The sequence below is a fragment of the Dermochelys coriacea genome, chromosome 1 (genome assembly GCF_009764565.3).
Source record: "Dermochelys coriacea isolate rDerCor1 chromosome 1, rDerCor1.pri.v4, whole genome shotgun sequence".
In the NCBI taxonomy this organism is placed as follows: Eukaryota; Metazoa; Chordata; order Testudines; family Dermochelyidae; genus Dermochelys; species Dermochelys coriacea.
In genome coordinates, this window is record NC_050068.2 from 14,808,371 (window position 1) to 14,822,608 (window position 14,238).

The 14,238-nt window shown below is 44.2% G+C and overlaps 1 protein-coding gene across 5 annotated transcripts in view; it reads right to left on the reverse strand.

Moving 5' to 3' along the window:
- PAK1 (p21 (RAC1) activated kinase 1) overlaps positions 1–14,238 on the reverse strand; it is a 111,087-nt gene that overhangs the window by 26,247 nt on the left and 70,602 nt on the right. For all 5 annotated transcript variants that reach the window (XM_043504074.1, XM_043504071.1, XM_038409032.2 and 2 more), the window contains 5 exons: positions 12,268–12,305; positions 5,883–5,999; positions 5,055–5,232; positions 1,565–1,628; positions 563–611 (listed from right to left, as the gene is read on the reverse strand). In XM_043504074.1, coding sequence (XP_043360009.1) covers positions 563–611; positions 1,565–1,628; positions 5,055–5,232; positions 5,883–5,999; positions 12,268–12,305 — 446 coding nt within the window. The remainder of the gene's footprint in view (positions 1–562; positions 612–1,564; positions 1,629–5,054; positions 5,233–5,882; positions 6,000–12,267; positions 12,306–14,238) is intronic.

The following is a 14,238-nucleotide window of genomic DNA, read 5'->3' on the forward strand; positions in this document are numbered from 1 at the left end:
TGCCCATGATGTGCTGGTCTTTCTAGACATTCAGAATGGGATGGTACCTGCCTCAGTAATCTATCAGCCTTAGGGCAGACAAGCAAGTAGACAGAGGTTGTATTGGGAAAGGGAAACAAAGATTTTCGGAGCAGGTCAATTAGATTCACTGTAGGCAGTGGATGGAAAGTGGGTCTTTAAGGGGGACTTAAAAGAGGATAGAGTAGATGCGCCCCTCTATGGAAGAGCTCAGGGAAATTGAACTATACAGGTAAATATACAACATGTACGTTAATATCACATATAATTAATATATTTTTACACACACCCCCATCCTCCTGGCTGCAAAAAAAAAATCCTTCCAAATGTGAAGTTAGGCAGGGTGTAGAATTTAGGAGATCCTGGTTTTTTCCAGGCTTATGCTCAGATCACTAGCCCAGGCCTCATTAAATTAAACCAAGCGTTCTAATTAAAAGCTAAAATGTGATGAAGCTTTGAAAGAAGCTCTATATTTGGTCGTGTCAATTAGAATTTGTAGGGCCTATTCCAAAGCCCAATGAAGAAGTAATCTGACAGCACTCACCTCCTGTCCTGTAGCTACATCCATTGCAGTATATACTGTGCCTGAAGCTCTAATCAAAGAGGAGAGAAAACACATGATTAATGCTAAGCAGCAAGAGTGACATCTTTACATAAAAGAAGAATTTTCCAATCCATTAAATTTTTATCTTAAATGAACATTTCATTTCAACTCTGTTTCCACACAACATTTCCAAGAGCAAATAGCAACCGGAAATATTTATGAGCAAACCCCAATGGCTAAAGAGTGACATAGAACATATTGAGGAACTTGCTATAACACAACAATCTCTTGACATGGTTAGGGTCTTGGACTGAACCTTGTTCTGGAAAATCACTAATTCGGAACATGATTTGATCCCATCTAAACTGACACGACAGCACCAAAGTTCCCGCAACATGGCAGAGATTAAAGGGTAGACTGAATCAGCGAGGCAAGACAGACATGGCATTTGTAATAGGGACAGCATCCACTGGATTCAGTAGCAAATCTTCCATTGTCTTTAATGGCCCAAAGAGACACAGAGAGAGAAGCCTGCATAGTTTTAAATGGAACAAAAGTTAACCATCTGTATGCTCACTACAGAGAGAAAACATTTGTACAATAGATCAACAGCCATCTTAAAAAATGGAGTCAAATTTCAGTAAAGAAAGAGGTAGTACATCTGATACTCCTGCTCCCCCCTCCATTGCGAGGGGACACAAAACCAACGCTGAGCAGAGAGGGTTAATTCTGAAAGCAAATCTGTAATTTGAAGATGTTTTGTGCACTGGAAATAAGCAGTTCTTTCCCTGCACACAGATAGATATATTTAGCAACATGGTCATCTAATGACATATATTTTAATATTAAACAATCACACAAAATCTCACAGTCACTATGACTCAAGAGTATGTGGGGAGGGGGAAGGAAGGAAAATGTTATGATACTGTTTCCAGCAAACAAACCCAGCTTGGGTTTTCTGCTGTGTGTATACTGAGTGGGGGGGAAGCAGCATATACTAACCCTTGCCCGATCTTCTCAAACCGTGTGTATTTCTTTTTGGGGTCCCCCACGCTCACGATACTTCCTTTAAAAAAAAGGGAGGGGGGAAGAGTGTGATTTAAAATTCTTGTTTTACTCCAATGCAAGAACAATCCGTTATGCATCAAGGCCCCAACCTCACAATGAGCTCTGCATGGGTAAATGCCTGCGGCTGCACTGGGCAGATGCAGGAGCTGCTCACAGGGAGTTCTCTGCAGGATCAGGGCTCAAAAGAGAACTAGTTTGCTGGAAGGCCATAAGCTTCATTGTCACCACAGTTAACATGCGGTGGATCCTCATACTTTCCCACCAGCACGGCTGCTCAGCTCCCTTGCAGGGAGAGGGCTGAGTGTAGAGGACAGGGATTTGTATCTAGTAGAGCTGGGCAGAGGAAAGTGTTCCATTTCACAGAGGATTTTGATAGCTGGAGATCTGGTTTCATTCCAATTTGGAACAAAATCCCAAAATGTTGAAGTTCTCCATGGAAGAGGACAGAACCCTCGCCATGGGGCAGATTGCTTAAGGGGCTTCCCCAGTGCCACACCTTGGAAGCCGGGGGGTCCCCAGCTGCAGGGCATATTGCCTGGTGGGCTGCCCCAAAGCCACAGAACCTGGAAGCCCTGGGATGCCTGGTTCCAAGGCAATCTGCCTGGCTGGCAACCTGGCAGGAAACCAGGCAGGGTTCTGAGAGAAACCTTCCTGGTTTTTAGAAGACCTTTGTCAAAAATCAGTGGAGTGTTTCGATTTCAATGTTACTTGTCCTTCCAGTTACTGTTTGCAAAGAGCTTTGATCTTCACAACACCTGTGAGGGGTAAGGAAGTATCATCATCCCCCTGGGTAGGTTGGAAATCAGAGGGGAAATTAAAGCCAAGCTTTCCGAAAGCACAGGCAGATGGAAAGAGCCAAAGCGGTGCCATTCTAGGAGTTAATATGGGAATTGGGAACAGAAGGGTTTTTCAGAATTAGTGTTTGCAAGTTACCTGAGCAGTCAGCATATGGTGGGATTTTCACAAGTGCCCAGAGCTGAGCAAGAAACACCAATTAGATGCATAGTAGCCTTTGCAGATCACTTTGCATTTAGTAATGAGGTCTGGAATCCCAGTGGTGAGCGATGTAAAAACAGGCTATTTTCAGACACCACTGGGGCGCAGCCAAACCACAGGATCTGGGGCAGACAGAAGTAATGGAGAGGAACCAGGGGGCAGCCCAACTACACAAAGCAAGAATTGACACCACAATTATAAAAATGACTGTTGCTCCTTGAGGATGAACTGCTAGGCAAGGGCTCAAGACACCTCTTTTCCAGTGTAAGGCCTGAGCCTTGGGTTCAGGCTGTAAGTTTGATAACTGCTAGAGAGGGGTAACGACAGGATTTAGGAGGAGTTGGGATGTTATTAAACGTTGGCCTTAATCTCTGCTTCAGTGTCCCCATCTGTAAAATGGGGTAATACTTCCCTGCCTCACAGGAGGTTGGCAAGATTAGTAAGGTTTGCAAAGTGCTGCATATGTGCTAAAAGTTCTTTAAAATCTTTCTATATTTGCAGGTGCAAGAAAAGCTTTTAAACTTTGTCAGACGCTGGGAAAGGGCGACGGGGGAAATGGGTCACTTGATGATCACCTGTTCTGTTCACTCCCTCTGAAGCACCTGGCATTAGCCACTGTCAAAAGACAGGACACTGAGCTAGATGGACCTTGGTATGACCCAGTATGGCCGTTCTTATGTTCTTAATTATGTTTGCAGGAGCTCTAAGTGGTTGTCAGAAGACCCATCTATGGGCCAAACTTGAACCCCAATATGAGCAAGTTCAGCTCTGCTCCCTTCAATAGAATTACACTGGGGAGACAATGGATGGCAAAGCTTCCAGCAAAAAAACAATCTTGCAGCTGCCAGAGGATGTTGCTAAAGGCACCAATGTGAAAGAACTAACACAATGCAGAACACATGACCCTTTAAAGCAGATCCAGCAAGGCTGACACATTTAATACCACATAGCTGTGGTGACTTTGCAAGTGTTGCACTCACATTGCCTTAAATTACTCAACTGATTCTATTTAATAGCCTTTTGTTACACAATAGTCACCCCTTTGTTCTCTGGGGCCAGGGGCTGTCTTTTGGGCCTGTGTTTGTGCAGCACCGAGCACAATGGGGTCTAGGTCCATGGCTGGGGACGATGGTAATACAAACAACAGTAAATCACAGAAATGTCAGGCTGGAAGGGACCTCGAGAGGTCATCTAATCCAGCCCATTGCGCTGAAGCAGGGCCAAGTAAATCTAGACCAGCCCTGACAGGTGTTTACCCAACCTGTTCTTAAAAACCTCCAATGACGGGGATTCCACAGCCTTCCTTGGAAGTCTATTCCAGAGCTTAACTACCCTGAGAGTTGGGAAGTTTTTTCCTACTTGACTTCAGAGGCGCTACCCTAATTTATACCATTTGAGGAGCTGGTCCTGGATTTCATTATGATTCATATTTGTGTTACAGTTGATCTGCAAGTCATGTTTTATTGTCTTACATTTTTAAAATTTGCTCGTGCCAACTGACTACTTAAACGTCAGAGGTTGTGGACCTTCAGGATAGCAATTTTACCCAGGTTTTGAAGGGAGCAGTAAAGGTTTCTGTTTAAGGGAGTGAGAGTTTTAGTGAGGAAAGTCCCTTTTATTTGGTTTTGTTGGGAAGAGGGGAGAAGATTTTCTGAGGGTTGCTGCTGGTCTCAGCTGTACCAGAATGCTTTTAAAATGTTACAGATAGAAAGCAATTGTTGAACCATTGGGAGACATGATGGAAAGCTGGGCCTATGTTTTCCAAAAGAACCAGTGATTTGGGGCATCTCAATTTTTGAGATCCCTTACCAGGACCTGATTTACAGAAAGTGGTGAGTGAGCAACTGACCCTATGACCACCAGTCCCCTTCAAAAAGGTGCCTGCCACATGTTGTACAACAGTCCCTTTAGGCCATGGTATCTATGGAAGGAGAGCAATGCGGAAGTTTTCTACCTATATCCTTTTGCTGATTTTATTTAGGTTTTTTGGTTGGTTTTTTGGTTTGGGGTTGTTTTTTTTTTGTAGTCACAGTAATAAGCTTTGCTCATCTTCAGCCTAATAAAGTTAAATATAATTATCCTAGAGTTGAGAAAAAGCAACATCTACGTTGGCTTCAGCTTTCACACTGAAAAAAATATATGTATATATTCAGGGCTTAATTGCCACAGGGTTTGAGCATCTGCAGCTCCCAGTGGGCTTCACTTGTAATCATCGTGCTCAGCATGCCCAAAATAAGGCTCTCAGTGCTTAAATTTGCACTTGAATTGGTCACTGAATAACACAAACATTGAGTCATAAAGTGAAGCCTGAAGTGAAAAATCTCAGAATGTAACTGTCAGAGGATCTCTGCTTATTAAGGATTTGGGAACGGAATTTGCCTCCAAGCCACCAAATAAATCAGAATATGGATTTTAAAAGATCACATACTTAATTTTTCCAAGATTTCTTCATCTGACATCTTCGGCTTTTTCTTCTGTTTCTCTGTATTCCTGGTCATTGTGTCAGGGGATGCTGTGTTGTTTTCAGAGGGTGAAGAGATAGGCGAGGTGGCCACATCTCTGGTAGGAGGCGGTGGAAGGGGCTCTATCACAGAACGGGTGTACACCTTTGTGTTGGAAGGGAAATATGTTTTATTAAAGGAAGATTAAAAATAAAAGACCTCTATGCACTAGACATATGTCCTTAGCAGTAGCATGTGCCAAGCAATGAAAGAAATATTACTACAGTAAGTAGCATTACAACATTAAGAGCTCCATGGTTGAATGCATGGAGGCTGCTCCATTAAGCTGCTCTATGAAAAGGCATGAAGTAATTTACTCCTTCCCCAGAAAAAAGGAATGTGATTCCCAGCTCAAGGAGCCATACTCATGCTGGCTCTGATCGCCCAGCATGCTAAAAATAGCAGTTTGGCTGCAGTGACATGCAACGGGAGGGGTAGGCGCTCCAAGTATCTACCATCTCAGACCATAGATACATATTTGGGGAGGCTAGCCCCCACATCTCCTGCCACCCCAGCCATATTGCTATTTTTAGCATGCTAGCTCAATCAGAGCTAGCATGAGTATGTCTCCTTGAGCTAGGAATCACACCCCCAGCTCAAAGTATAGACATACTCTGCGTCACAATTTCTTCTCAATTATGTTCCTGGGGAAGTGCAGCTGTGCACCACCCCTTACCCTGTCCAGACTCAAGTTGCAGTCTAGCCCAAAGTGGTGAAATCTGTAGGAGGGGAACAAAGATTTCTAGCTTGCTCACTGATTTCGTGTGTTCAGGTCGTGGAGCTATCACTGGGGGTGGAGCAGCATCATCCTCATCATCTTCATCTTCTGAAACTGGCGGTACTGCAGGGGTCTCTGATACAGCCTTCACATTCTGCATTTTGGTTAAAAGACAAAAGATAGCCTTTGGAGTCCCAGAATAATTTTTTTTTAAATCACTCCGCACAGAAATGGAATCATGCTTCTAACATTTAAGCCCTTCAAATCACAATGGGAATGATTATCAAACGGGTTTGACAAGAAACCGTGGTCAGATCTCTTGGATTATGCTATAAAGTGACAATTTGATGGCCTATGCATACAAATACTTAAACCCATTAGAAAATTTATGGAACTATACACATGAGCACATGGATGTTTGCAGGATCAGGCCCTAAAAAAATCCATTAACCAGGTTTCTTGGACTCCTGAAGGCTTGCTGAAACATTCCATGTTGGATAGTGATGCACGCTGGAGGGAATTTGAGATGCAGCATTATTATGCATTATGCAGCAATGGCTCAATATCAGATATTTTTGGTTGCTTATAGAAATAGTATTGCGTTATAAATTACTAGCTAAGGCTCTGATCCTGAAATGTCCCTGCAGGGAACCTGTTAAAAGCTTAACCAACACATTCCATTTCAAATGAGTATCACAAGCCCTCACTTAAGAGAGAGGCCTGCCCAGAAATTAGCATTATGTGGGTGGAGAGTTCCACTGGGTATCCAAAAGTGTCTAAGCAAAAAGCATGGGAGAGACACTGAGTAAGCAGATGGCAACTTAATCCTGAAAATACCTAAAGAAATCTGGGATATTGGCTGGAAAGAGTAGTTTGGGTGCTGAGAGCCAGAACATTGTACCGTGTTTGATTCATTCTCAGGGAAACAGGATTTTCTACACTCCTTGTAAATAAACAATGTTGCAAAATACCAGACTCCATCACTGACTTCTATTCCCAACTAGAAAGCCCTAGGGCCTCAAACTTTGACTAGCTGCTCAGATCAGCAGGGGTAAGAAGTGTCATAGAAGGCGATGAAGCTCTTCACATGGTCAGGTTGCAGAATGAGGGTAAGTCAAAATTATACTTTGCTACATGATTTTTTTCATTACATGAAACCACAAAGCCAGATAAATGGGACTGCAATTGCACATGGCTGTCTGAAGAGTCTGATCTTTAAATTGAAAACAAGCTTTTCCTGCTTCTAAAGAGATCTGTGCCTCCATTTCCCTTCTATACAATAGGAATAACTTATGCTCATGGCATACAAACAAAAGTCAGAGTATTTTATGGTGGGTTTTTTGGGTCTTTCTGGAAGGTTGCAACATAATTACTTTTATTCTTAGAATCCAGAATGATAACATACAGTAACCAAAATCAGAGATGGATAAAACAGGCTGCTCCATAAGACAGCAAGGCACAACTCACCCCACCTTCTTCTTGAATTGTTCTCTGCAGACTGATGAGTGATTGTATGCTTCCCTACAGACCCCATAACTTACGAGTAGGACCAGGAAACACCTCACACCACTCAAAGTGATAGCTTATAATTCCAACAAGTTTCTCAGTGCACCACAATAATAATAATCTTTCATCTGACTAAGCTCTAGGCGCTCCAGGCAGGGACTGTCTCTCACTGCACATTTGTAATGACTAAAACTGAATTTCATAGAAGTCAGTTTCATCTAGAGATGTGTCCAGAAAACAAAATTTTGGGTGCAAATTCAAACTGCATAGTTCAGGGGTGTTTGGCTCCCACGTTTTGGTTCAGGTCATCTAAATCTGATCTAGTGCAAAGTACACTGCAATTTTAGGTAAGAGGCTTTCGATTTTAGGACTGGACTCAACAGCAGTATTCCAGCACCCATATTTTATACAGCTCCTACAGTGTGGATATCTGACTTGTTTTTAATCTGGTCTATATGTGCTTAATACCTATGTCCCTGAAAGCAGCATGATTTACGCATAAAATGTTCCCAAATCAAAGCAACTAGTGGTGACTTGCATATCAAACCGACATTATGAAATATACAGGCTCTCCATCTTGCCAGAAGGCATCCACCTCCAAGATCATTAGCATTTTTGTCCTGTGTTATAAACAGTGGCTTTTCTCCTTTTACATTAGAAACAATGTAAAAAAAAAATTATTAAACAAAAATACTCCAACTGCTGGATCTGAAAAGTGCCCCAACCAGGAAAATCCAGCTAACTCCATGTGCGGAAGAGCGTTTTGTAGGGCTAGCAGTTTCTCTCTCCAACAGATGGTTGGCGATCAGGAAAAGTACCTGCCCGACAGTTCTGGAGATAGAAGTTCTCTATTTATTTGTCAGAATGGGTCCTCTTGCAGAGGTGGTGGCAGCAGCAGTGTAAGCTTCTCACACACACATGCGGCTTGGAAGGTCAGTTGTGAGTGTTTGCCATTTTTTAAATATGTCCAGGCTCTCCCTTATGTTCTTGGAAGTCCTATGTAAAGTAAAGCACGGCAGACATCCATAACTACCAGTCTGGGCTAGTGGAGGGGAAGGTTTGACAGCTAGGAAAGCCAGAGATACCTGCCATTAGGGGATGTAGGAGGGTTTTAGCAACAGTATGGGTGTGGGCAGAGTTATCAGGCACTTGTCACTAGTGAGGATGGCCAAATAGGAGGAGGGTTTACACATGGGAGGGTGTTGATTCCCCTTCCCCATTTTTTCCAGAAGCAGCAGGGTTGCGTACAAACCACAGTAGGTCACTGAGTGGTGAATGCTCAGAAGAGACACCTCACAGAGCAGAGCCCTTTGCCCCACCACATGTCACATGCCTTCAACCAGTCTAATCATGAGGGGACAGAAAGTGGTTCAGTCTCCAGACACCTTCATCTTTGGCTTCTCCGAGAAGGCTACTAACAATGGAACACCGATGGTACTTTTTGTGACCAGGACACCTGTCCCACTGGGAATTGAACCAAGTCTACCAACAGTCATCAGATGGTAATGATCTGGGACAGATCTGAATAGGGCTCTTAGAGAATAAAGGGCTCCTTCTTCATTTACCATTCTCCTGAGCCATCATGTCACCTAGCTACAGGTGAAGGTAGTTTTCAGTCCTCAGATTTGTTTTGTGCCACTTCGAGTCTAGGGACTGTGAGAGTTTTTCTTCAAGTATGGCAAGCTAACAGACAGACTCGCTACTTCTTTCCCAAAGATATTATTAAAAATAGTGACCACACCTGTGATTAGTACAGCACACCCCCCGCCCCAAAAACTTGCTTTTCCAGTAGATTCTCTCTCTGGGACAACCCTAAGTGACAGGAATAGATCCTGGGCAGATTGTTAGCACAGCTAAAGCATGCTGCTGTGCCAACAAATCAAGCGTTGGCAGAAGCACCACACTGATTTTAATAACCAGAGTAATAAATAACATGGCTCTGGGTGCAGATTAACTTCCGTTGCACAGTGTTTGTTATTGTCTCACCTACTGAGAAACGAGACTGACTTGTTCTCACCTAAACGGATGGCTAAGATCACTGTGGCCTCAGCACCTCTATATCCTTACAGTGATACCATATTCTCCAGGAGCAGTCAGACACTGTCCCCTGCACTGATGCTGTGAAAGGTCTGTATGCCACCCCTTTCCATATTATGGTCAGGGTTGGGCACAAGCCATGAAGTTTGGATCCAGATCCACACACTTTCCCAAAGTTAAAAGATAAGGCTGAAATCAGATTTAGTGTTGTGGATCAGGCTCAATACTGACAGGTCCTACTTCAGTAATACATACAGGATATAGTAGCTATATGGATCTATAAAGCCTTTTCAAATCTGATATAGAGTCCTTATTTCTATATATGCATAACTGAAAAATAATACACTTCACAATCCCTTCCTATATAAGGGACACAGTCAACAAACAAAAACCAAAATCACTTCTGCCTGAATATTTTTTAAACTTACTATTGATAGAAGTGACAGCCTAAACTGTCTATAATAAAGATAAAGATATAATAAAACTATAATAAAGACTGGTAAAAACAAAAGTTCTCTATTTTTCCAGTTTCCTTTGTTTATTTGAGCACACTTTGTGTACAGTCAATTTCACAGTTTCCCTGTGTTGACATTCTCCCGTTCGTGTGGGACAGAAACAGGACAAATTTAAGTGTGATTGTAAAACCACAAAAATTAGCAAGGGCTACTCAGGGAGAAGAGTAGAACCTGAAACTACTTTTATTTATTATTTTGAAATAGACTAGATTTAAAAATCATAGTATTACTTTACAAAATAGTGACTGTATCCATGTGCATATTTCCCCTGATCACCACAACAGTTATACTTGTCTTCATGCTTTGGGTTCATTTTTAGTTTTGATTGTTTGGTTTCCCACCAGTTCCTTAGAGCTGGCAGAGACACAATAATATGACAATATTAAACCAAAGTTACTTCTGTAAAAGTTAGCGAGTTTAACTGACCTTAAGTCTCCAGCCTTCCTCATGCATTTAAATACTGAGGGGCACTTGTTTTATCAAAATTTGAGGGCCTAATTCTGCAAGGGACTGAACTTTACCTTAAGAGGTTCTGACTAAAAAATTAGTAAGATAAGGCTGCTGAGCACCTCACAGAATCAAGCCCCAGGTCAACAGCCTGGCAAGATGACAGCTTCCTGCTTCCTTATTAGATGTTAGCACAGTTAAACAGTTTATGTTACTAATGACAGACACATTTTTACAACAAGAGGAAACAGTTACAAAAGCTTATAATGTAAATTTTCCTTTTCCTTTATTAGGCAGACCCAAACATAGTTGGATAGGCATGCATTGCCTCTGGATGAAGAGACAGCAAACTCACTCCAGATAAAGGTATTGTAGTGAGGAAATACAAGATGATGATGGAGCGGTTATATATTTGTAAAGTATTTTGTTTAATCCTTTTGTGTTTGCTTACTTAAAAAATACCGCACACACACACACACACACACACACACAACCCAATGTCCAACAAACAGCAAACCTTTTAAATTGTATCTTCTCAGTAAAAGGAGGTGCTGAACATGTGCTGGAATGGTTGGAGTACAGGTCAAGAAGAGAGAAGATGACCTTTAATTTTATTTGTCAAGATTAATTTAGTTAATCATCAACAGTGGTTCACTAATCAGACCTTGCATGCTAATAATTAAATTTGGTCAGATCATAGACATTTATTGATACCTGATAAAAAGCAGGCTGGCTTTCATTTTCCAGATTATTTTGCATAGGGGAAACTGCTGTTCACTAATATAAAGTCCAGAAATAGATCTGTTTCTATGAACGCAGCAATATTCGCAAACAAAAATCACTTGGAATATAAAGCAGTAAACTCAATAGCAGAAAGTTTACAGGAAAAGGAAAAGAAGCATTTGTAGGCTAGACATCCCAATTTATACCAATTTTTAAAAGTTAAAATGACAATTAATTCTGCTTAGCAGTGTTCCCTCTAATTCTTCCCACACATGGGTGGGATGAATTTTGTTACGTGCACCAACATAGGGATGAGGGGTTTGGGATGTAGGAGGCGGCTCCAGGACTACCGTGAGAAGAGAGGACCCTCTGCCCACAGCAGCTCCGGGCTTGGGCTGGGTTGGGACCGGGCGCCTCTCCGCCGGCCGCAGCACGTCCCTCACCAGCGGCCCAGAGCAGCAACAGCGGCTGTGGGCTCCTTTCACAGCTGCCCCCCCGCTCCCCACCTCTCCCTGTCACAGGCAAGCAGGCAGCCAGTGGCTGCTGCCTACTGGTGGGTGATGGAGGCAGAGAGAGGAGCCCTCAGCCAGCCAGCTGAGAGGAGCAAGTGGGTTGGGGGGAGCAGGGTCAAAGAAGCCATGGGCCAGTGGGCCTAGAGGAGCGGCCGGAGAGGAGCCAGTCTTGCCGACGCTGGGCCGCAGCGCAAGTGAAGTGGAGCGCCGGGCCGGGCTGCGGGGCCCCTGCTGAGCGTGGTCCCGGTGCCATGTACCTAAACCAGGTACTGACCCGGCAGGTCCAGGGCTGGAGGAGAGGCATCTCTGCCCTCTGCAGCTGCAAGTGCCTGTGCAGTGCTTGACAGACAACTGCACGGCCACACAACCTCGCTGCTTAGAGGGAACTTCGCTGCTTAGCCATATTTTGGGTAGGCTAGTAGTGAAAGAGAATGTTGATATTAAACATAAAAATGTCTCCACAGCTATAGTTTTATTTTATGCACATTGTTAAACTTAAAATATAAAACATATATGAGGTTTTTAAGGCCTGGCTTGACAAAGCCTTGGCTAGGATGATTTAGTGGGGGTTGGTCCTGCTTTGAGCAGGGGGTTGGACTAGATGACCTCCTGAGGTCCCTTCCAACCCTGATATTCTATGATTCTATGAAACAAACATTAATAAAAGAAACAGAAAGCTCACCATTGTATTTGATGAACTGTACTCCTCTGCAGATTTATCTGAAAACAAAACAGAACAGATACAGTTGGAATTATTATAAATTACTTGTATTGCTGCCCAAGCATGCCAGGCACTGCATGAACCCATAGTGACAAACACTGCTCCTAAGAACTTTCAAGCTAAACAGAGGGTAGGAGAAAGGAAGTATTATCCCCATTTCACAGATTGTGACTCATGGCACAAAGTGATTAAGGGGTTTAAGTGACCTACCCTGTATCACACAGCAAGTCTGTGGCAGAACCAGGGATTCAACCCAGATCTCCTGGGTCCCAGTCCAGTGCCTTAGCCACAAGTCACCAGACTGGCATACTGAGCCCCATTAATACAAATGGAAAACTCAGAAGTGCTCAAAGATGTTTTTCTTCAAACTTTGACCTCTAGAGAATGCAAGGGTAGCAGATGATCAGGAACAGCTTAGCACTTAAAAAAAATTAAAAAGGGACAGAGTATTGTGAAGCAGGCTTAAACTACGGTTCCAGGTGTAAATATTCCATGTTTTTGTCCCACTATAATGTGACACCTTTTGTTCCGAAAAGTCCAGAAGTGCTTTCCCAGATATACATGTCACTTCCCCCAGCACTGGAATGCAGCCATCTCAGATGCTGAGCCGCCACCACCAGGGGTGTTGGTGGGTAACAAGCCCGTGACCTTAGCTGGTAGCAACAGCAGGTTCTGATCCTCTGTGTAAACCAGCCCCTACTGTTGGCGCAATACATGTAGCCAGGGCCTTATGCAGGCTTTTCCAGAAGGGTGAAAAATGACAGTGAACAAAAGTCTGTGCAGAAGCACTCAAGAACTGAGCATGGAGCACACAGACACCAGCAGAGGAAGCTATTACAAATTCCGGGACATTGCTTGCTTCTTTGACCAGTTTTTAAAAGAGGCCCCAGAACCATGACTTCCCCAGCCCCAACCTCACTGCCACAGACAGAGCCGGCTCTAGGCACCAGCAAAACAAGCAGGTGCTTGGGGCGACACATTTCTAGGGGCAGCATTCCGGCGCTGGCCATGCCGCCCCTAGAAACATGCCCCCGCCGCCCCAGCTCCGCCTGCTCCCCTGAGCACGCCACCGCCGCTCCGCTTCTCCCCTCTCCCTCCCTCCCAGGCCTGCCATGTGCAAAACAGCTGTTTCATGCAGCAAGCCTGGGAGGGAGGGAGGGAGAAGCCGAGCGGCGGCACGCTCGGGGGAAGCGGTGGTGGTGGAGCGGACGTGAGCTGGGGCAGGGAGCGGTTCCTCTACCCCCTCCCCCCACCCCCGCTCTGCCTGCTCCCCTGAACGCGCTGCCTCTCCCTCGCCTGAGAGGGAGGGGGGAGAAGCAGAGCGGTGGCGTGTTCAGAGGAGCAAGCGGAGCAGAGGTGAGCTAGGGCAGGAGGTTGCGGGGGGGAAGCCGCAGGAAGCAAAGGCGGGGGGCGGGAATGTGGCATACCCAGGGGCAGAGGCGGGGCCAGGGAAGGGGTTGAGAAGGGGCAGAGTTGTGGCGGAACCAGGGGGGGCCAAGAAAAAAAATGGGGGCGGCCAAAAATTTTTTTGCTTGGGGCGGCAAAAATCCTAGAACCGGCCCTGGCCAAAGAAATGCATTAATCATTTCAAACCAATTAAGTTTAAGAGAACATGAGGCTATTTTTCAAGATTCCTGCCTTTTTTGGATTGCTACCTATGAGTGATATATGGCCTGGAACTTGTCTAGATTCCTCACATGCCAAGAAAAGTTTCTGGAGGAAATTAAGTGTGACACAGGTTAGCGAGTTCCCCAAGCAGGTTGCCATCTGTGAGATGAGGAAACAGGAAATCTAAAACTCTGCAACCATAATGGGGACAAATTCCCTGCGGTAAAAAGATGCAATCCCCTGGAGCTATGTCCTAGGGCCCTATGCTTAAGATGCTTTCACCATAGTGTACACAATGCATCCCTCTTAAATCCATCCTGAAAC